This window comes from Megascapheus bottae, chromosome 12 (assembly GCF_031878675.1).
Source record: "Megascapheus bottae isolate mThoBot1 chromosome 12, mThoBot2.hap1, whole genome shotgun sequence".
NCBI lineage: Eukaryota > Metazoa > Chordata > Mammalia > Rodentia > Geomyidae > Megascapheus > Megascapheus bottae.
This window is the reverse complement of record NC_143520.1, coordinates 56,912,487-56,933,047: the sequence shown is the minus strand read 5'-3', so window position 1 is coordinate 56,933,047 and position 20,561 is coordinate 56,912,487. Positions and strand designations below refer to the sequence as shown.

The 20,561-nt window shown below is 45.7% G+C and overlaps 1 protein-coding gene and 1 pseudogene across 2 annotated transcripts in view; one reads left to right on the top strand and one right to left on the bottom strand.

Annotated features, from left to right (window-relative positions):
• Myo7b (myosin VIIB) overlaps positions 1–20,561 on the top strand; it is a 73,654-nt gene that overhangs the window by 27,715 nt on the left and 25,378 nt on the right. For both annotated transcript variants that reach the window (XM_090342473.1, XM_090342471.1), the window contains exons 14-23: positions 4,683–4,846; positions 5,162–5,299; positions 7,120–7,272; positions 7,831–7,929; positions 9,157–9,251; positions 14,420–14,504; positions 16,708–16,926; positions 18,092–18,262; positions 18,804–19,013; positions 19,172–19,339. In XM_090342473.1, the coding sequence (XP_090198599.1) occupies positions 4,683–4,846; positions 5,162–5,299; positions 7,120–7,272; positions 7,831–7,929; positions 9,157–9,251; positions 14,420–14,504; positions 16,708–16,926; positions 18,092–18,262; positions 18,804–19,013; positions 19,172–19,339 (1,502 nt within the window). The remainder of the gene's footprint in view (positions 1–4,682; positions 4,847–5,161; positions 5,300–7,119; positions 7,273–7,830; positions 7,930–9,156; positions 9,252–14,419; positions 14,505–16,707; positions 16,927–18,091; positions 18,263–18,803; positions 19,014–19,171; positions 19,340–20,561) is intronic.
• Positions 288–692, bottom strand: LOC150056587 (10 kDa heat shock protein, mitochondrial pseudogene; annotated as a pseudogene).

The following is a 20,561-nucleotide window of genomic DNA, read 5'->3' as shown; positions in this document are numbered from 1 at the left end:
CACTGGGGGCTCACACCTATAATTCTAGCTACTCAGGAGCCTGAGATCTGAGGATCAAGGTTCAAAGCCAGCCTGGGAAAGGAAAGTCCCCTTTCAGCATTCTAATCCCCCAACACACCCTTTCCTTTATTTTTCTTAATTTTGTAGTATATACAATGAATTCCTTTTTCAGTTTAGTTGCCGTCAGTTTATTATAATTGGGAGATATGGAAATTATTTACATGATGAAAGATCTCAGAACTTGCATGGAATAGGGAGCTTCACATGATGCCATCTCAGTGATGTATTCACTGTACATTCTTTCCAAGAATGTCACCATCCCTAAATCAGAAATAATCCTTGCCTCCATATTCTGGAAGAAGAAGGTTATCACCCACTTACACACTCACTGGCTGAATCTCTCCACCCTTTCCTTTCGAGCCCGATCCCATGGCCACTACTGTGGCTGGCAATACTTTTCCTTGAGACTTTTCTGGAAGCATAATGCCTCCTTTGGTTACAGTTTCAGCTGCCTTCCTTTCAACCAGCACTCTTCCAAACAGAGGATGAAACTTCCTAAATACTTGTCCAGTCATGACTCCCAAAGTCGCTCCTTGAACATACAATGAATTCTTGACTGAATTCTCCCCCTTCTCTCCTCCATTTATCTATCCTTCTCCCTCTGGCCTCACCCCCTACTTGCAAGTACCCATTTCCTGGTGCTTTATTTTGTTGGGCTTTGACTTTGTCTTTCTAAGGAATTACATTATTCCAGTTTGCTTTAAAGTCTACCATGTTTTGTTTAACACACTTGTAGTCACTTGTATATCATCTGATGTGTGTGTGTGTGTGTGTGTGTGTGTGTGTGTGTGTGTGTTGCCAGTTCTGTGGCTTGAACTCAAGCACTACGCACTGCCCCTGAGCTTCAAAGCTAGCACTCTACCACTTGAGCCACAGAGCCACTTCCAGCTTTTTCTGTATATTTGGTACTGAGGAATTGAACCTAAGGCTTCACACATGCAAGGCAAGCATTCTACCACTAAGCCACATTTCCAGCCCCAATGTGTTTACATATAGATTTATAGACAAATTCCAGCTACCACAAGTGAAGGAAACTATGCAACCTTTGTTTCTTTGAGTCTGACTTACTCTACTTACTATAACTTTTTTCGAGTCTTTCCATTTCCTTATGAATGGGGCAATGCCATTCTTTCTAGTGGATAGTAAAATACCATTGTATGTATGTAAGTATACTACATTTTCTTGATCTATTCAGAAACCTTGAAACTATTACAGGAAAGAGTAGTGGAAACGCTAGACCTCCTGGGTGCACGTAAAAACTTTCTAAGTATCCAGAAGCATAGCCAATCAAAGAAAGTCTCGATAAATGGGATTGCATAAAATCTGAAAGTTTCTGAAGAGCAAAAGACAGATAACAAGTTAAAAAAAAATCTACAGAACAGGAGATTTTTAGTAGCTTTACATCAGACAAGGTATAATATCCAGAATATACTTGGAGCTTAAAAATGAAATCCATAAAGGAAAAGCAACCCAATTTATAAAAGGGCTAATGACTTAAAGTGAGACTTCTTAGAGAAAGTAAAAATGGCCAATAGACACATGAAAAGATGCTCCACATCTCTGGCTGTAAAGGAAATACAAATCTAAACAACACTGAAATTTTATCTCACCACAGTTAAAATGGCCATTACAGAAGACAAATAGCAAATGTTGGCAAGGATGCAACCAAAAGGGAACTCTAATATACTGTTAATGGAAATATAAATTTGTTCAACCTTCACAGCCCAGAAAGCAATATGAAGGGTCCTCAAAAAACTAAACATAAGCTGGGTGCTGTGGCTCATGCCTGAACTCCTGTATACTCAGGAGGCTGAAATCTGAGTATCCCGGTTAAAAGCTAGCCCAGGCACTAAAGTCTGTGAGACTCTCCAATTAGCCAATAGAAAACAAGAAGTAGTGCTGTGGCTCAAGGGGAGGGCAGTAGCCTTGAGCTGAAAAGCTCAGGGATAGCACCCAGGCTCAGAGTCCAAGCCCCATGACTGACAACAGACAGACAAACAAACAAACAAAAGCACAGAGCTTCCTTATAACCCAGCAATCCCACTCCTGGACATTTATCCAAAAAACACAAATAAGTTTACAGTAAAGCCACCAGCACAACCATGTGCCTTGCAGCAGTATTCACCAAGGCCAAGATATGGGCATCAGTCTGGGTGCCTCTCAATGGATGAATGGATCAAAGAAAATTTAGACTTTTTTTTTTGAAATGACATGAAACTTACATATATGCTAAGATCCAGGTAGCATCTTTCTAAAATTTTTGTTGAAAAATTCTAGAAATGCTTATTAATGCTAAACACTGGCTTTTAAGGGCCCCTGTTGGGCTCACTTCCACTCACTGCCTGGTGGAAAATTGAGTTAGAGGTACCTCAACCCTAATTCCCCCTTAAAATACTCAGGATACTCTTCCCTCCTGGGTGGAGCTGCTCAGCTTGAGCCTTAAATGACACAGGTGTAACTCCCAACATTCTCATTCTTCAGAGGACAGCTTCCTAGTACTGGCCGAAAAGGGGTTCTATGGTGCCTCCTCTCAGGGTGGTCTGGTGCTGTCCTTGTCTCAGTGTGTGTGTGTGTGTGTGTGTGTGTGTGTGTGTGTGTGTGTGTGTGTGTGTCCATTATTGCGGGCATTAGGACAATCCCCTGCTCCCACTGAGCATCTGGCATAGTCCCCTGCCTCGGTGCTGCCCCCTGCAGGCAGAGGTGGAAACAGGACCCTTCCTCTCTATATACCAGGCTGTGCAGAAGTTCATAAAGCATGCCACTCAGAAGTGGGGTGATCAGACAGGACAGAGTGGAAGAGCACAATTACAGGTTCTATCTATGGGGACCTGCTCTAACATGACTGTCATAAGCAACACATCTTCAGTACCCTCTTGTGTAGTTCTGTATCTGCTTCAGTGTTGACCACTCTTGTCTGGAGGAGAGAGGTGAGGTCTTCTCATTCCTGGATCTGTACTTGTCTTAGTCACCTAAGGCAGCCATGACAAAAACTACAGAAAAAAAATGCTCACAGTTGTGGATGCTGGAAGCCTGAGATTAAGGCCACAGGGTTGGTTTCTTCTGAGGTCTCTCTCCTTGTATAGCTGTCTTCTGCCCGTGTCCTTGCATGATTCCTCTGCTCATGTCTGTTTTCATAGGAACATGGGATCTCTTTTTTTTTGGGGGGGGGGCAATGGTCATGGGACTTGAACTCTGGGCCTGGGCACTGTCCCTGAGCTCTTCAGCTAAATGCTACTGCCCTATCCCTTGAGTCACAGCACCACTTCTGGTTTTGTGGTGGTTAATTGGAGATTAGAGTCTCATGGACTTTGAACCGGGATCCTCAGATCTCAGCCTCTTGAGTGTAAGCCACTGTGCCCAGTTTCATGAGACCTCTCCTTACAAGGACCCAAAGTCATCTTGATCAGGGCACCCTCATAACCTCAGTTTACATTATTTATCTCTTTTTTATGTTTGTGTGTGCTAGTAGTGGGACTTGAACTCAAAGCTTGGGTCCTATCTCTTAGCTTTTTTTTTTTCTCTACCACTTAACTACACTACACTTCTGGCTTTTGGATGGTTATTTGGAGATAACAAGTTTTCTTTCTCACAAACTTTCCTGCCCAGGATGGCTGCAAATTGAGATGCTCAACTCTCAGCCTTTTGATTAGCTAAGATTAACAGTATGAGCCATAGCCAGGCACAGTGGCTTGTGCCCGTAATCCTAGCTACTCAGGAGGCTGCGATCTGAGGATCAAGTTCAAAGCCAGCTGGGGCACTAACATCCATGAGACTCTTATCTCCAATTAACCACTAGAAAACAGGAAGTGGGGCTGTGGCTCAAAGGGTGGGGGGTATCCTTGAGCTGAAGAGTTCAGGAACAGTGCCCAGGCACATGGGTAAGGTAGTAGCCTTGAGCTGAACAGCTCAGGGTCAGTGCCCAGGCCCAGAGTTCAAGCCCCATGACCGACAAAAAAAAAAAAAAAAAAAAAGATAAGCCACTAGCACCTAGCCCTTACCTCTTTAAGATCTCCTTTCTACATGTCTAGTGTACTAAGGGCTAAGATCTCAGCTTTTGAATTTTTGAGGGGACACCACCTGTCCATAATACTCAGTTTTCTCCATTCCCCTTTCTGGGGGCTCAGGGGTTTTTTTGTCATGAAGTTTGAACACTGGGCCTGGGCACTGTCCCTGAACTTTACAGCTCAAGGCTAGCACTCTACCACGTAAGCCACAGCACCATCTCCACTTTTCTGGTGGTTAATTGGAGATAAAAGTCTCACAAACTTTTGTGCCCAGGCTGGCTTTGAACTGGGATCCTCAGATCTCAGCCTCTTAAATAGCTAGTATTTACAGGTGTGAGCCACTAGCACCCGGCCTGGAGGCTCAATCTTGAGGTTAGAGGATCCTCAACCACAGTAACACACTCTACAAGGCCCAGAGGCAGAGGAACTATGTCCACATAGAGACAGAGAAGAGATGGTTTGGAGAGCTGAGAGACTGGGAGTCTAGAAGTAAAAGGTAGAGACACGGGGCTGCTGCCTGGTTGAGGTGCTGGCGGCATGGTTTCAGTAGGCCATTGTGTGGTCCCTATCAAGTGAAGGCACAGCTGAGTGGGTCTGCGGTCCATTCTGTCCCCACAGGCTTCCTGGAGAAGAATCGAGATGTACTGAGCACAGACATCCTCTCTCTGGTTCACTCCTCCAAAAACAAGTTCCTGAGGAAAATATTTGACCTGGAGTCAGCAGAGACCAAGATGGGCCACGGCACAATCCGCCAGGCAAAGCCAGAGAGCCAGATATTCAAGGTGTGCTCTCAGTGCCTTCACAGCCCCCATGCCTCCTAAGAGAAGGGCTCGGGGCCTGACAGATGTACCCAAGGACTGAAATAGCCCTGGGTATATCTACACACCAGTGAGTCCCCACACAGAAGGAGCCTGCACACCACAGGCCCTGGAGTGCCTGTGTGGAAGGTAAATGAATGTATGTGTGAATGGATGAACGAATGAGTCCACTAACCTTGGCAGAAGCCAAGTGCATCTTGGTCCACAATGTCCTAGGCCACAAATGCCCGTTTCCTCCCCCTCTCCCCGCCATACACACATCCTGTGCTTCTACCCTAGCCTACAGACTCCATGAAGCGACCTTCCACCTTAGCCGGCCAGTTCAAGCAGTCCCTGGACCAACTGATGAAAATCCTGACCAGCTGCCAGCCCTACTTCATCCGCTGCATCAAACCCAATGAGTACAAGAAGCCGCTGGTAACTAGAGTCATACTCACTTTCCAAATAAGGACACCGAGGCAAGATGAGCTATAGGACAGTGACCTGCAGGGCTTTGGAGTTCCCTGACGGGAGTTTTCTGAGCCCTGCCATCCTGTGCTATGTGTGCTTGGCCAGGCTCTTGGCTTCTATGTGCCTTGACGTTCTCTTAATCAGACTCACCCTTACCTACAGAAAGGGGCTATGATTTCACAGTCTAATGTCAACCCCGGAGGCTGAGACCAGTAAGGGCTTTCTCCATGTGTGTGTGGTGAGGGGTTAGGAGACTGGGAATAGTTGATTTGTAGAATCCTAATCAGAAGCTACAAGCACAGGGACTCCCCAAATGAGAAGACAATGGACATAAAATAACTTTATAAAAATCTCATGAGGGAATAAAATACATAGTATATTAAATAAGGTGCCATTTACAAAGGATATAGTTCTATAAGTCTGGGCTGTCCCACAAAGCTGGAGTTTAGCTTCCTTCCAGGAACAGAAGGCAGATACTAGAAAACTGCTCTTGACCCTGCTGCATCCACACTGTTCATTTAATAGATGGCAACTGCAAGGCAGGTGGGCAAGCCCAAGCCGAGGCTCCGGTTCAATGGCAATGCTTCTAGCTAGGGCCTCAAAAAACCCAGTACCTTTTTTTTTTTTGCTGGTCCTATGGCCTGATCTCAGGGTCTGGGTGCTATCCCTGAGCTGCCTTTTTTTTCTTTTTTGACAGTCCTATGGTTTGAACTCAGGGCCTGAGCACTGTCCTTGGGCTTTCTCAAGGCTAGACCTCTATTACTTGAGCCGTAGCTTCTGGCTTCTTTTTAATGTATGTGGTACTGAGAAATCAAACCCTGGTCTTCATGCATGCTAGGCAAGCACTTTACCACTAGGCCAACCTCCCAGTCTCCCTGAGCTTCTTTGGCTCAAGATAGCACTCCAGTATATGAGTCACAGTGCCACTTCTGCCTTTTGCTGAGTAGTTGAAGACTACCTCATTTGTAAATCAGAGCCAGTTACCCCTACCACAGAAGGCTACTGTAGAGATTAAATGTGACACACACAGTCCTACTGCAAACATTTGCTAAGTAGCAACTGACTACCTACTTAGCACTAATTCCAGGTGGGGCAAAAAGTGCCTGTTAGTGGATTTGCCCTATAATAAGATGTCTACCCTCATGCCAGGTCAAGGGAGGCTTTCCATAGCACAGGCTTGGCAGTTTTGGAGCCAGTGGGGAAGCCCTGGAGCTCTAGACAAAATAATCGTGCCAAATTCCTGTCTGCTAACCACACCACCTCAAACTGGGGACAGCTCAGCTCCCCACATCCCACTACTACTGCCAGCTCTCCTGTGCCCATCTGGGGAGGGGACACTTGAAAACATCTTTAGAAACATATACAAATGACATTTTTGCATAATAAATTGCATGCCTTGGGAATTATGGAACTATGGTGGGATTTTTTTTGTTTTGTTTTATTTTTGGTACCAGTACTTGAACTCGGTGCCTTGCATTTTTGTTGGATTTTTCTGACTCAGGTTCGGCACTCTACCACTTAAGCCAAGACTCAACTTCCAGCTTTTCATTGGAAATGAGAGGCTCACCAAGGTTCCTGCCTGGGATAGCTTCAAATTGGCACCTAAGATCTCTGCCTCCCGAGTGGCTAGACTTTCAGCCGCTCCCACTCTATTCTTTGAAAAGCATTTATTACTTCTTGTTGTCGGGGGGTGGGGGGCTCCCATGGGTCCTCTGAGCAGTCACCGTGGGGGAGCGTGGTGGGGCCCAGTGACACCTTTCCTCTCAGTCTCTGCATCTCCCCCACAGCTCTTTGACCGGGAGCTGTGCATTCAGCAACTGCGTTACTCCGGCATGATGGAAACTGTGTACATCCGCAAGTCAGGCTTCCCCATCCGCTACACGTTTGAGGAGTTCTCACACAGGTTTCGAGTGCTTCTGCCCAGCTCTGAGCGTGCACAGGTGGGCGCAGCGGCCCTGGCCGGACCCCACACCTCCACCCCTGCACTCGTCCTCCCCCTTCTGGCACCTCCAGACCCCCCAAATACCAGGGCATCCTCCTTCTGCCCTCTAGATGCTCAGGACCCTGCAACCTTGACATGACCTTGTTTGTCCTTCCCTTGGCTTCTGCTGCCTCTTAATCTCTCAGGGCTATGAAGTTAAGGGAGACGGGGTCACTCAGGTGTCTGATGACTTAGAGGGCTCATTCCGTCCAGATGTCTGAAGGTTTATTACACACAGTTCAGCTCTCTTACTGAAAAAGTATCAGGGCGCTGAAGAGTGGCTTAGGAGATCCTTCTCTCTGGAACCATCAGCCATTCTGAAGTTTGAGCAGCTCTGAGGCCAAGTGTCCAACCTTGTATGGAGGCCCCAGGCCCCTCAAAGTGCCTAGAAGACCTGATGGAAAGGAGGAGGGGGACGCAGACTCTCTGGGGGGGGGGAGGGAAGTATGGCAGATTTCATCCCTTTTCCTTACGCTCTCAGTTCCAACTAGTCCAGGCCATCCATTTTCCTCTACAGCTTCAAGACAAGTTTCGTCAGATGGCCTTGCGCATCCTTGATGTGTGCCTGCAAACAAACAAAGACTGGAAAGTAGGAAAGACCAAAATTTTCTTAAAGGTGAGACCCCAGGGAATCAGGTGTCATCTGTTTGAAGGCTCTGAGTCTTGGGGGAGCACAGTACGGAGGAGAGAGGGTCCACTCCTCCATTCCTTTCTTCCTTGGCTACTCCTTGAGGTCACAGCCTTGGTCTGGGCCATGCCTGCACCCTGGTGCTTTCCAGGGAACACAAAGAGGCTCAGTGCTTGCTGACACTAGACTGAGGGATGCAGAAAAGAGCCATTGAAGCCCATAGCCTCTCTTCCCTGCCCACCACAGACCTATGCTGCCAACTATCCTAAAAGGACAGTCTCAACCGCAGGGGAACAGGGAAGGGAAAGGGGGGACAAGAGCCATGGGTGGCTCATGCCTATAATCCTCGATACTCAGGAGGTTGAGATATGAGGATTGCATTTCAAAGCCAGCCGGGGTAGGAAAGTCCCTGATACTCTTCAGTTAGGTACAAGGGGAAAAAAGCTGCAAGTGGACCTATAGCTCAAGTGGTAAGAGAGCTAGCCTTGAGCAAAAATAGCTCAGGGACAGTACTCAGACTCTAAGTTCAAGCCCAAGGCAACACACACACACACACAACAAAAAAACAGTAACCTTTGTTATAACTGGTGGCTCATGCCTGTAATCTTAGCTAATCTGGAGGCTGAGAACTGAGAATTGCAGTTTGAACCAGCTGACACAGTAAAGTCCATGAGACTCTTATTTCCAATTAATCAGTAAAAAGCTGAAGTGAAGCTGTGGTTCAAATGATGGAACACCAGCCTTGAGTGAAAAAGCTAAGGAACAGTGCTTAGGTTTTACGTCTATGCCCTGGTACCAAAACTCTCTCTCCCTCTCTCTCTCTCTCCCTCTCTCTCTCTCTCTGTCTTTCTCTCCCCCCCCCCTCTGCCTGTCATGTAATGAATCCTCTCCAAGGTGATGAGAAATACTTTGATATTGAAACAAGCATGGATCTGTTGAGCAGTCAGATGAAAATATTTCCAAAATACTTTGGAAATTTTCTTACCCACCCTCAGATTTCTCCAGAGCAGAAAGGATTTGGGGGATAGGGAGGGGATATGTAATTGAAGTTCCTTCTTTGAGTCAGACCACGGTCAACTTGAGGACCTTTCTGCATTTGCCCTTATAGGAGAAGTCTGAGAGACATTGACCTCTGGAGTCCAAGTCCCAGCTTCACGTAGGGTGAGTGTGAGTGCGAGGATGCAGCCATGTAATTACCTCACTTCTACCTCTCAGGATTACCAGGACACTCTGCTGGAGATTCAGAGGAGCCAGGCCCTGAATGGAGCGGCACTCAGAATCCAGAGAGTCCTGCGAGGCTACAAATACAGGTACCATCCTCACCCCAACCCCATGAAGTCTTACACCTGCCTGCTACTCCCCGTCCCCCTGCCGCAGCAGGCCAGGAAGAGAAATAGAGACACAAAGACATCCTGGCCAGGGACCCTTCAACTTGTGTCAGCCAGATAATTTTAATATGTTATTGGAATGTTTGGTAAGAACAAAATTCACTCTATAAACAAGAAATGTGAGTTCTTTGCCCAATTACATTTACTTGAAGAATGTACAGGCCTAAGTTATGGGGTGATTTGGTTTTAGAGAGAAACTATCCCTAAGCTTGTTGCAGTTGAAGGTACAACCATGTACCTGATGTATGTGTATAACAGTTGGTATATGTTGTTGGTACTACCTAGTTGGTACTGTGTTCCTGTAAGTTGGTGCTATCCATAATGTCATAGCCAGCTTAGTTGAGGTACATTAGTTAATCAGTATGAGTTCATTCACTACAGATTTGGTGTTTTGGAGATTTGTGACAATTTGAAAAAACTCTAATGAATTTCATAGCCTAGAGATAGCACTCTCCCTGCACTGGGTATCAGTGTATCCTATTCTTTTATCCTGTCATCATGACAACCAGAATCCTTCTAGACTTTGCCAAATGTTTCCTGAAGAATGGTTACCTCCAGGCAGGAGCTACAAGTACAGACCCTGGCAAATAAATAGATTTTCTTCATTTAAAGGTAATTCTGTTGTTTGCTTTGGCTGTCTGTTAGAATAACAGACAATTAAACATGTTCAGTTATCCTTAGAAAATTGGTTTTAGGCCCTACAAGGATACCAAGCCCACAGACACTCTAAGTACCTTAGGTAAAATGGCATTTCCAGATATGCTGGCATATATCTGAAATTTCATCACTCAGAAGGCAGGAAGATCTCAAGTTTGAGGACAGCCTGGACTACATAATGTGATCCTATCTCAAAAGAACTTGCAGGGCTGGGAGTTTGGCCTAGTGGTAGAGTGCTTGCCTAGCATGCGCAAAGACCCAGATTCGATTCCTCGGTACCACATACATATAGAAAAAGCTGGAAGTGGTGCTATGACTCAAGTGGTAGAGTTCCAGCTTTAAGGACAAAGCCCAAGGACAGTGTTCAGGTCCTGAGTTCAAGCCCAGAACTGGCAAAAAAAAAACCATACTTTTATAGTTAAATCATATAATTTTGGCATATAACCTATGAACATTCCCTTGTATAATTTGATCTAATGATCTCTGCACTGTTTTTATTTCTTTTTGGCTTTGGTGTTTTTCTTTGGGCAAGTTGGTTTTTAACATAGGGCTCACTATATATTCCAGGCTGGCCTCAAACAGTGTCAAACTCACTATCTTCCTGGTTAACTCCCCAGTGTGCTAGGATTACAGCTGTATGCTACCATGCCTGGCTCTAGATGCTTCATAATAGTATAATGCAAGCTGGGTGCTGGTGGCTCACAACTGTAATTCTAATAATCAGGAGGTGGAAATCTGAGGATCTTAGCTCCAAGCCAGGCCAGGCACTAAAGTCCGTGAGACTCCAATTAACCACCAGAAAATCAAGGGGTAGGGCGGTAGCCTTGAGCTCAGGGACAACTCCCAGGCCCGGAGTTCAAGTCCCATGACCAATCAAAAAAAAAAAGCACAATGCAAATGTTACATAAATAAATGGTATGCTATGTCATTTAAAAGTGATGGGGGGCGGAGTCTGTACAGGTTTAGTACAGATGCAATTTTTTTTCTGAAAACTTTTTAATCTGGGGATGCTTGAATCTAGAACTGAGCCTATGTATAAACAGGTTTGTATAATCAAGGACTAATTTGGTGTGTGTGTGTGTGTGTGTGTGTGTGTGTGTGTGTGTGTGTGTGTATGTGTGTGTGTGTGTGTGTGTGTGTGTGTACCTACTCCAGACATATATTGATATTCTGATTTAATTGGATTGTTTGGGACCCATGCATCACTGAAGATTGAAACTCTTCAAATAATTTTTAACATGGTTGAGACTGACTGTTCTAAACCTAAGAATGTCTTCAGATAAAGATTGAGAGGGACTGGGAGCATGGCCTACTGACAGAGTGCTTGCCTAGCATGCATGAAGCCCTGGGTTTGATTCCTCAGTACCACATACACAGAAAAGTTGCTAGTGATGCTATGGCTCAAGTGTAGAGCCCTAAACTTGAGAAAAACCCAAGGATAGTACCCAGGCCTTGAGTTCAAGCCCCAGAACTGACAATTTTTTTTTTGAGAAATAGATAGGAATCTGAGTCGAGCATAGAATCAAAGATTACACAGCCCAAGCTCACCTTGCAGTGTCTCCTCTACCTCTACCCCCTGCCCAGAGCAATTTTCAAGTTCTCTTGTTTCTTGCACTGAGTTAATCACCAGAGAAGGGGTTCCGGCAAGAAATACAAAGCTGGAGGCTGGGAGTTTGGCCTAGTGGTAGAGTGCCTGCCTAGCATGCACGAAGAGCCGGGTTCGATTCCTTGGTGCCACATACATAGAAAAAAGCCAGAAGTGGTGCTGAGGCTCAAGTGGTAGAGCTCTAGCCTTGAGAAAGTCCAAGGACAGTGCTCAGGCCCTGAGCTCAAGCCCAGGACTGGCAAAAAAAAGAAAAAAAAAGAATCAAAGAAATACAAAGCTGGAAATAGGTTTTATTCCTCCACAGATTTTGGTAGGATGGGGAAAGGTGAAGAAAGATATTTTAATTTTTAAATTGTTATTATAAAGGTAATATGCAGAAGGGTTATGGTTATGTAAATCAGGTAGAGTATATTTCTTTTTGGATAGTGTCAGCCCTTCCCTCTCTTTCTCCCAGTTTCCCCTGAAGTCCCCGCACACAAGTTGTAGAGTTCATTTTCAGCAGCGTCCAGTGAGGACCACTGCTGCATTTTTTCACCCTTTGTTCCTCCATTTCTGTGCCCCTTTACCCTACCAAAGACAGAAAAACAAGACAAAAAGAAAAGAAAACCAAAACAGCAACTATGGAAAAAAAATCTCAGTTCCATTTCCCGGAATTTATTTCAATAAATACTATTTCATATAATCAGATGCTCATAGACTTGGTACTCTGTGTAAATGTCTAGAGTCCCGTATAGTTTACCATGTCCCAGTGTATTTTAGATCTAGCTTCTGCATATGGGAGAAAACATTGCTGTTTGTCTCTCTGAGTTTAGCTTCTCTCACTTAATATGATTTGTTTTAGGTCCATCCATTTCCCTGCAAATGTCCTAATATTATTCTTTCTAATGGCTGTACAAAGTTCCATTGTGTATGGCTACCACACTTTTCGGACCCATTCATCAATTATAGGGTATCTGGGCTGTTTCTGTAACTTGGCTACTGTGAACAGTACAGCAGTGAACATGGATGCTCAAGTGTCTTTACAATGTCCTTGCTTGTGATGTTCTAAGTAGATGTATAGAAATGGCACGGCTGGGTCATAGGGAAGATGTATGCTTATTTTTTTTTTTGAAACTCCAAACTCCAGAGTGGTTGTACTAGTTTACATTCTTACCAACAGTGCAAAAGGTATCTTTACCCCCACATCCCTGCCAACATTTGTTGTCATTCAAATTCGCTATGTTGGCCAATTTAAATAGGGTGAGATAGAATCTCAGAGTTGTTTTGATTTTCATTTCCTTTATGGCCAGGGACAATGAATATTTCCTCATGTGTTTCTTTGCTATTCTTGCCTCTTCTTCTGAGAAGTCTCTCCTTAGCAACTTTCCCCATTTAGTGATTGGTTTATTATCTTTGGTAGAGGTTAGTTTCTTGAGTTCCTTGTATATTTTGGATAGTAGGCCTTTAATTGATGTATTGCTGATAGAGCTCTTCTCCCAAAGCCAGGCATGGTAGCTCATGCCTGTAATCCTAGCTACTCAAGAGGCTGAGATATGAGGATCTCAGTTCAAGGCAACTTGGACACTAAAGACCGGGAGATTTTTATCTCCAATTAACCACTAGAAAACCAGAAATGGGGCTGTGGCTCAAAGGGTAGTGTGGTAGCCTTGAGTTGAAGAGCTCAGGGACAGTGCCCAGGCCCAGGGTCCAAGCCCCACGACCAAAAAAAGATCTCCCAGTCTGTTAGCTGCCTTCTAGTTTAGTATGTCCTTTTTATTTTATTTTATGTATTTTTATTGTAAAGAGGATGGACAGAGGGGTTACAGTTACATAGTTCAGATAATGAATATATTTCTTTTCAAACAATGTCACTACTTCCCTAGTTTTCCCCCAGTTTTCTCCCTCCCATTCCCTCTTCCCCAGCAAGTTGTATAGTTCATTTTCAACATAGCAACTAGTAAGTACTGTTGAATTAGTTCATCACTCCCCCCCTTTTTTTTTGCCAGTTCTGGGCTTGAACTCAGGGCCTTGGCACTATCCTTGAGGTTTCTCAAGGCTAGTGCTCTACCACTGGAGCCACAGAACCACTTTTAGCTTTTTTTTGTATATGTGGTACTGAAGAATTGAACCCAGGGCTTCATGCATGCTAGGTGAGCACTCTACCATTAGGCCACGCTACTGGTCCCCTAGTTCACTCCCTATCCCTCAATTTCTGTGCTTCCCCTATGTCCTTTGCTGTGTAGAAACTTTTTATTTTGATGTAATCCCATTTATCAAGTCCCTCTCCTATGTGTTGTGCTCCTGGGAGTTATTTCAAAACGTTTCTGCTCATACCTATGAGTTCTAGTGTTGGTGGAAGATTTTTATGTTATTTAAAAACTGAACTGTCAGCTGGGTATAATGGCTTATGCCTGTAGTTCTCCCTCTCTTTTTCAACAAGCAGAGATTGAGAACATCACACTCTGAGGCCAGACTAGGTAGAAAGTTACTAAAACCCCATTTCAAACAATAACTGGGCATGGTGGCATGTAGCTGTCAATCCAGGTATAAATAGAAGGATCCCAGTCTAGCTAACACCCCCCATCTCCGAAGGCCTTCTCTCAAAGATAACTTTAGCAAAAAAGCTCAAGTACCTACTTAGCAAGCACAGAGCTCAAACCTCTGAACAAACTAGACTTGCCTTCATTCATAAAGTTGGGTTGTTGATAGCAGGTTTTATGATATCTTATGGCTTCTGAGATGTTCCATTCTTTTCTTTCCCTTCTGGATCAGCCCCCCACCCCCACCCCTCAAAGCCTTTTTGCAATGTCTACGCTGTTATTCATCTTTATTTATGTTTTCCCTCTAGAAAAGAATTCCTGAAGCAGAGACGGGCAGCTGTGACCCTCCAGGCTGAATGGCGAGGCCTTTACAACAGAAGAAATTTCAAGCTGGTGAGAGAGCTCAAAAGAAAAGAGGCAGTGGATAATGGCCCAATAAAAGACAGATAACATTTGTTTCTCTGAAGGGTTGCATCCCTAACAGGCATAGAATATGAATTTTTCAATGGCCAGGCATTGGCATTTATACCTGCCAGCTAAGACCAGCTACCTTGTTGAGCAGAGGCAATTCTTAGCATAGACCCATTGTTTGTGGCTTCAGAAATTGTCTCCTACAGAATTTTGAGAATCCCCAGAACTGGAATGAGGTGTCTTTCTCAGAAATGATTCTTTTTCTTATCTTTTTTTGTTGTTGTTGTCTGGTCAGTCATGGGACTTGAACTCTGGGTTTGGGCACTATCTCTGAGCTCTTCAGTTCAAGGCAAGTGGTCTACCACTTAAGCCACAGGGCCACTTCTTGTTTTCTGGTGGTTAATTAGAGATAAGAGCCTCATGGACCTTCATGCCTCAGCTGATTTTTATTTATTTTTTTGCCAGTCCTGGGGCTTGAACTCAGGGCCTGGGCATTATCTTTGAGTTTTCTCAAAGCTATCTCTCTACCCAAGGCTTTGTGCATCCTAGACAAGCACTCTACCACTAGGCCACACTCCTGGCCTCTCTTTTTCTTATCTTACAGGTAATAAAATAAGAAAGTGGACTGAATATAGTGTTTCATTCCCTTTCTAATTTTTCTTACAAACACAGACACTAGCTAATGAGTAGGAAGCAGAACAAACATAGCTGTGCCCCCTAGGGTCTCATTTGTCTGCTGACATGACTATGGTTGAGACATAAACCAGTCTCAGGCCCTCTGCACTGCACACTCACAGAGCATGCAATTGTTTATGTATACAGAAGGGTTACTTGCGGCCTGTTGTTTTGCAGGTGATATCTTATTTAGCTTTAGGCCACCCACTAAAAATACTGAGGCCTCAAGGAGTTACGTAAATGCTCCGAGAGCATTCAGTTAGGAAGTAGCTGGTGGTATGTGTGTACATTAGCAGGTAGGTGTGATATCCAAACTTTTAAACACTTTGAGTTGATCTTTTTTCTTTTTTCTTTGCCAGTCCTGGAGCTTGAATTCAGGGCCTGGGCACTGTTCTTTGATATATTTTGCTTAAGGCTACCACTTTGCCACTTGAGCCACAGCACCACTTCTGGCTTTTTCTGTGTATATCCTACCAAGGAATTGAACCCTGGGTTTTGTGAATGTTAGGCGAGCACTCTACCATTGGCCCTTGAGTTGATCTTTAAGAAGCCAACAGCTTCATCAGGGACTGCTATGGCCCTATATAGAAGTGAGCCATTTCATACTCTCCTTCTGGTTCATTGTTGCTTCTACTGATACTTTTTGTGCTAGTATTGGGGCTTGAACACAAGGCCTAGGCACAATCCTTTTGCTTCTCTACTCAAGACTGGTGCTCTAAATCACTTGGAGATAAGATTTATGGACTTTCCGGCCTGAACTGGCTTTGAACCATGATACTCATGCTGAGTAGCTAGGATTACAGGCATGTGCCACCAGTGTTTTAAGATCAAATTAGTTTAATAGAGCCAGCCTCAAACTACCAGACAGAAGTTCTAACCTCTGCCCAACAAGGTAGTTAGTCTTTGCTGGCAGGTATTAAAAATGGAAGCTCTGGAATCTCATCACACACGAGATCCATGCTTTTTCTGTCCATACACACCCCCCAGGAGAACATGTTATTATTGATGCCCTCAAAAATGTGGGGTTGTTTTGTTTTGTTGTTTTTTTTTGCCAGGCATGTATGTGGCTCATGCCTGTAACCCTAACTACTCAGGAGGCTGAGATCTGAAGATCATGGTTCAAAGCCAACCCTGGGCACAAAAGGACTCTTGAGACTCTTATCTCCAATTAACCTCTAGAAAATGGGAAGTGGGGCTTAGCTCAAGGGTAGGGCGGAAGCCTTGAGCTGAAGAGCTCAGAGACAATGCCCAGGCCAAGTTCAGGCCCCATGACTCACCCCCCCGCCAAAAATATATATATATATATATTAGCACTTATTTTCATGGCAGGCTCTGCTCTAAATAATAACTCCATAGACTGAGGCTAGTCAATATATATAATAGTAGCACCAGCCCTGTATCAAGAAACAGTCAACTGTACAACAAACTCTCCAGGGCTCCTGGAAAATGCCACTGTAGTCCCTTGGGAAGGCATTTGGTGGTGAGCCCACATCTCTCCTGATTCCCACAGATCCTGATGGGCTTTGAGCGCCTGCAAGCCATTGCTCGGAGCCTTCTGCTCACAAGACAGTTCCAGGCCATGCGGCAGAGGGTGGTGAAGCTGCAAGCTCGCTGCAGAGGCTACCTGGTGCGCCAGCAAGTCCAAGCCAAGAGAAAGGCTGTGGTGGTCATCCAGGCACACGCCAGGGGCATGGCTGCCCGGCAGGCGTTACAGCAGCAAAAAGGCAATGTAGGTGGTCACCAGCACATGATGCAGGTGGGGCTGGCCTGGGCTAATGTGGGAAGGGTGGGCAGGCAAAATGAGCAGCCAAAGAGAGCTCTGGCAGAAGCCCCTTGGAAAGTCTGCACTCTTGAGCCAAGATGTCTAAATCTGTGCCAACTACTCGAGAACACAGCAAGAATACAGGTGATAGATTAGGAGCTGCCTCCTAGACTGCAATGTAGATATACTGGGGGCTCTTCCCTCTCCATGTACACAGTTGGTACAGCAGGGACCCATGGCATCATTTGGGAAGACCCAGCCGCTAACAGGAACTCACAGGGCATAGATGGGACAAGCAGCAGACCATCTGGACAGACTTATAGTTGGAATCTGGGAGTGGACTCCTTGGCTCTCTCCTTTTGGCCTAAGGGATATGGTCAACCCACAAAAGGGGCAAGGCATTAGAGCCAGAGGTGCTGTGGGAGGCCAGCACACCCTGGAGGAGAGTGAAGGTCTGTGTTACAAGTCTGTGCATGACAACTCAGGCAGTAGAGAAACAGCTGAGCGTCATGGGGTCTTTGGGAGGCCAGGAGGATAAGGAGCAAGAGAGCAAGCTGTGTCCTCCTGCATTTTGAATCTCACCCACAAAGGATCCCACTTGTCCAAAAGCACTCGAGACTCAATCTCCTTCTCCATGGGCATATCTAGAAATCATGATGAAGCAAAGGAGTTGAGATGATGTTTACCCCTGCTCCACGGATAAAAAAAATTGTATCTACCATCTAAATTTCCAGTGTAATGAACAGAACAAGTAAGAGAATGGGCCATTAGACAGAGACATACTTTGTGCTTTAATGAGCCCAGTCTGTCTGCAAAGAGCTCTGGATTTGTTAGTGCAGGCCTCAGGTCCTTCCCTATATATAGTGGGCCTAAGCAGTGCTTTTACACTGGGTTCTGGGGCCTGGAGTTTGAAGTGGTGACTCAGGCATCAAGGCTGCTTGCAGTTCCCCAGATTCCTGATCAGAAAAAATGCAAAGCCCTGGGTGACTGATTGATACTCTTACAGCTGTTCAAATGTTACATTTGAAAGCAAAACATGTTTGGACAAATGAAAGCAGGATGAGGATTTCTCGGAGGGGCTTGTTCTGTGAGGGTAGACAGAACTGTGGGTTACCTTCTCCCTGGTCTACAGGGACCTCTGGTCATCCCGGATGAAGAGCAGAGGAGACCAACAAGTCTGCCTGAAAAGAAGCGCAGATCCATCTATGACACTATCACAGACACAGAGATGGTGGAGAAAGTGTTTGGCTTCCTCCCATCCCTGATCGGCGGTCAGGAAGGTCCAGCCCCAACTCGCTTTGAGGTAAGACAGCCCGGATGGAGAACTTGCCCACACCTGACTTCAGTCAACCTCTTGGATTTTGCTAAAGCTGCCAAAGTGAGCTTCCAAGTACATTCTGACGCCTGCATGTTCATGAATGAGGCAGGCAGCTGCCCAGCTTCTCATGGTCGAACCCTCTAGAACTAGGCTGTGAACTTCCCTGCAAGGATGCTATGAGCCTGTTCTGTGTCCACTGAGGGGGCAAGACCTTCAGGCAGACAGCAGTTTTTGCACATGGTCAGAGCCTTGGGGTTCCTGGTGTGCTGAGAGGTGGAGTGGAGGGCTGCTGGAGCAGTGTAGACAGCTGTGTCATCAGGGCTAGACCCTCAAGTTCATGTCCATAGCAGCTCTCCAAGCATGGGAGTCAGATCTCTAACTCCAGGGAGCTAGAATAATCCTCTGAAGAGCCCTTCTGGAATCCCTAGTCCCAGCATTCCTTGTCCCCAGAAGCTGGCTGACAGTTCAGCCTTAATCTAAAAGGGCCCCTTGTCATCTCTCATTGCATCTCCCATCCCTGCTTCAGGAGCTGGAAGCAAAAGCAGAGAGACTGCCTGAGATTGATCTGGACACCGTCCCCACAGTGCAGGAGACAGAAGAGCACGTCGATGGCCCGGATGAGTATACCTTCCCCAAGTTTGCTGCGACTTACTTCCAGAAATCAGCCACACACACACACATCCTGCGCTCTCTCCGCTACCCGCTGCTCTTCCATGAAAATGATACTGACTATTCGGTACTGAGTTGTTCTCTGGTTCTGCTTCCACCAAACCCTTCTACCCACCCCTCCACCCAAATCCAGAGGCTGAGCTACAGTGCAGAGGGAACAAGCAAGAAGCCTGGCTCCAGTGCTGGGATTTGGGTTCCAACCAGGCCCTCTGTCTCTTCCCCCAGGCTGCATTGGCTGTGTGGAACACCATCTTGAGGTTCATGGGTGACCTTCCAGAGCCAGTGCTTTATGCCAGAAACAGCCTGAGTGACAACTCAGTGATGCGGCAGATCCATGACAGATTGGGCAAGGACAGCAGTCTCGGGGGCCCACAGCATGGTGTGGTTCCACAGGTGAGTGGGGAGGGAGATGGGCTGCTGTGTACCATGGTTCAGGCCCAGGAAGCTAAACGCGGAGGTCTATCTGCAGTACCACTACTAGGCCCACTCCCTAAACCTAGGCCTGTGTGTTTTCAGTCTTGGATTCAGTCTGGGAAGTTCATGACTCAAGACTCATAACCAGGACCATTTGAATTATACAGTCATGAATAGAAAAGGTCCTGTAAATTCTGCGTATCGACTTCAACTAAATTCAAATGTGTTGAACAACAACAGATAACATTATTGTGATATTACTGGCAACCTACCATGTACCAGTTGTGTCTCTTCATCTAATTCCAAGCTGGGCCAATTCTACAAAGTAAGGATGCTCTAAAGGTAATGAAACAGAGAAATGGATTGGCTCACCACCCAAACCACAGTGAACGTGTGTGTGGTAGTTGGCTTTAAACCCATTCTCAAGGACCAACTCCTTAACTGTGTTCTGCAGAATCTATTGCTGCCACACATAACAGCTTAAAACAGCACATACTTAGTATTTCTGAAGGTCAGGAATGGCTTGGCTTGCTAGTTCTGTCCAGGATCTCTGGAGGTTGTCACCAAGCTGTCATCCACAGACTTGACTTGGGTCTGCTCTCTAGATAGCTCACTCACATGCACACTGGCAGACAGCCTTGGTTCCCTGCCCCACAGGCATCAGCACAGAGCTACTTGAGCATCCTCCCAACATGACTTCCCCGAGATGAGTACAAAGAAGGAAGATGCAGTGTTTGGCCTTGGAAGTCCTGTACTGAGTTGGGACTTAGGGTTATTCAGGGCAGGGTGTGAGGAGGCAAAGATTGCTGGAAGTCACCTTGAAGGCTCGCAATGCCCCCAGGGAAGGGATTCTGGAAAGCAGTCTGGCCATGCTGCTTCCTGGAGGTTATATCTCAGGTTTCCTTCCTACGTGTGTGTGGTATCAGTGTGTGTACATATGTGTTAAATATCTATATCCCCACCCAGGGAGAAGTGGGCTGTACAAGCCTTACCCATCTTACCAGAGCTTGCTAACCACTAAGAACCTGTGTTGCAAACAAGTTTTACCACAACCAGAGATAGTGATCCTACTCTAGCTCTCATCCTGCACCCATCCCAATCCAAACCCATACTGAGCTCTAGTTTTGACAGCAAATTTTCAGGAAACCAACAGCTCCAAGGGCTTGGGTCAAGCCTTTCCTTCCTGGCTTTATAAAGTAGG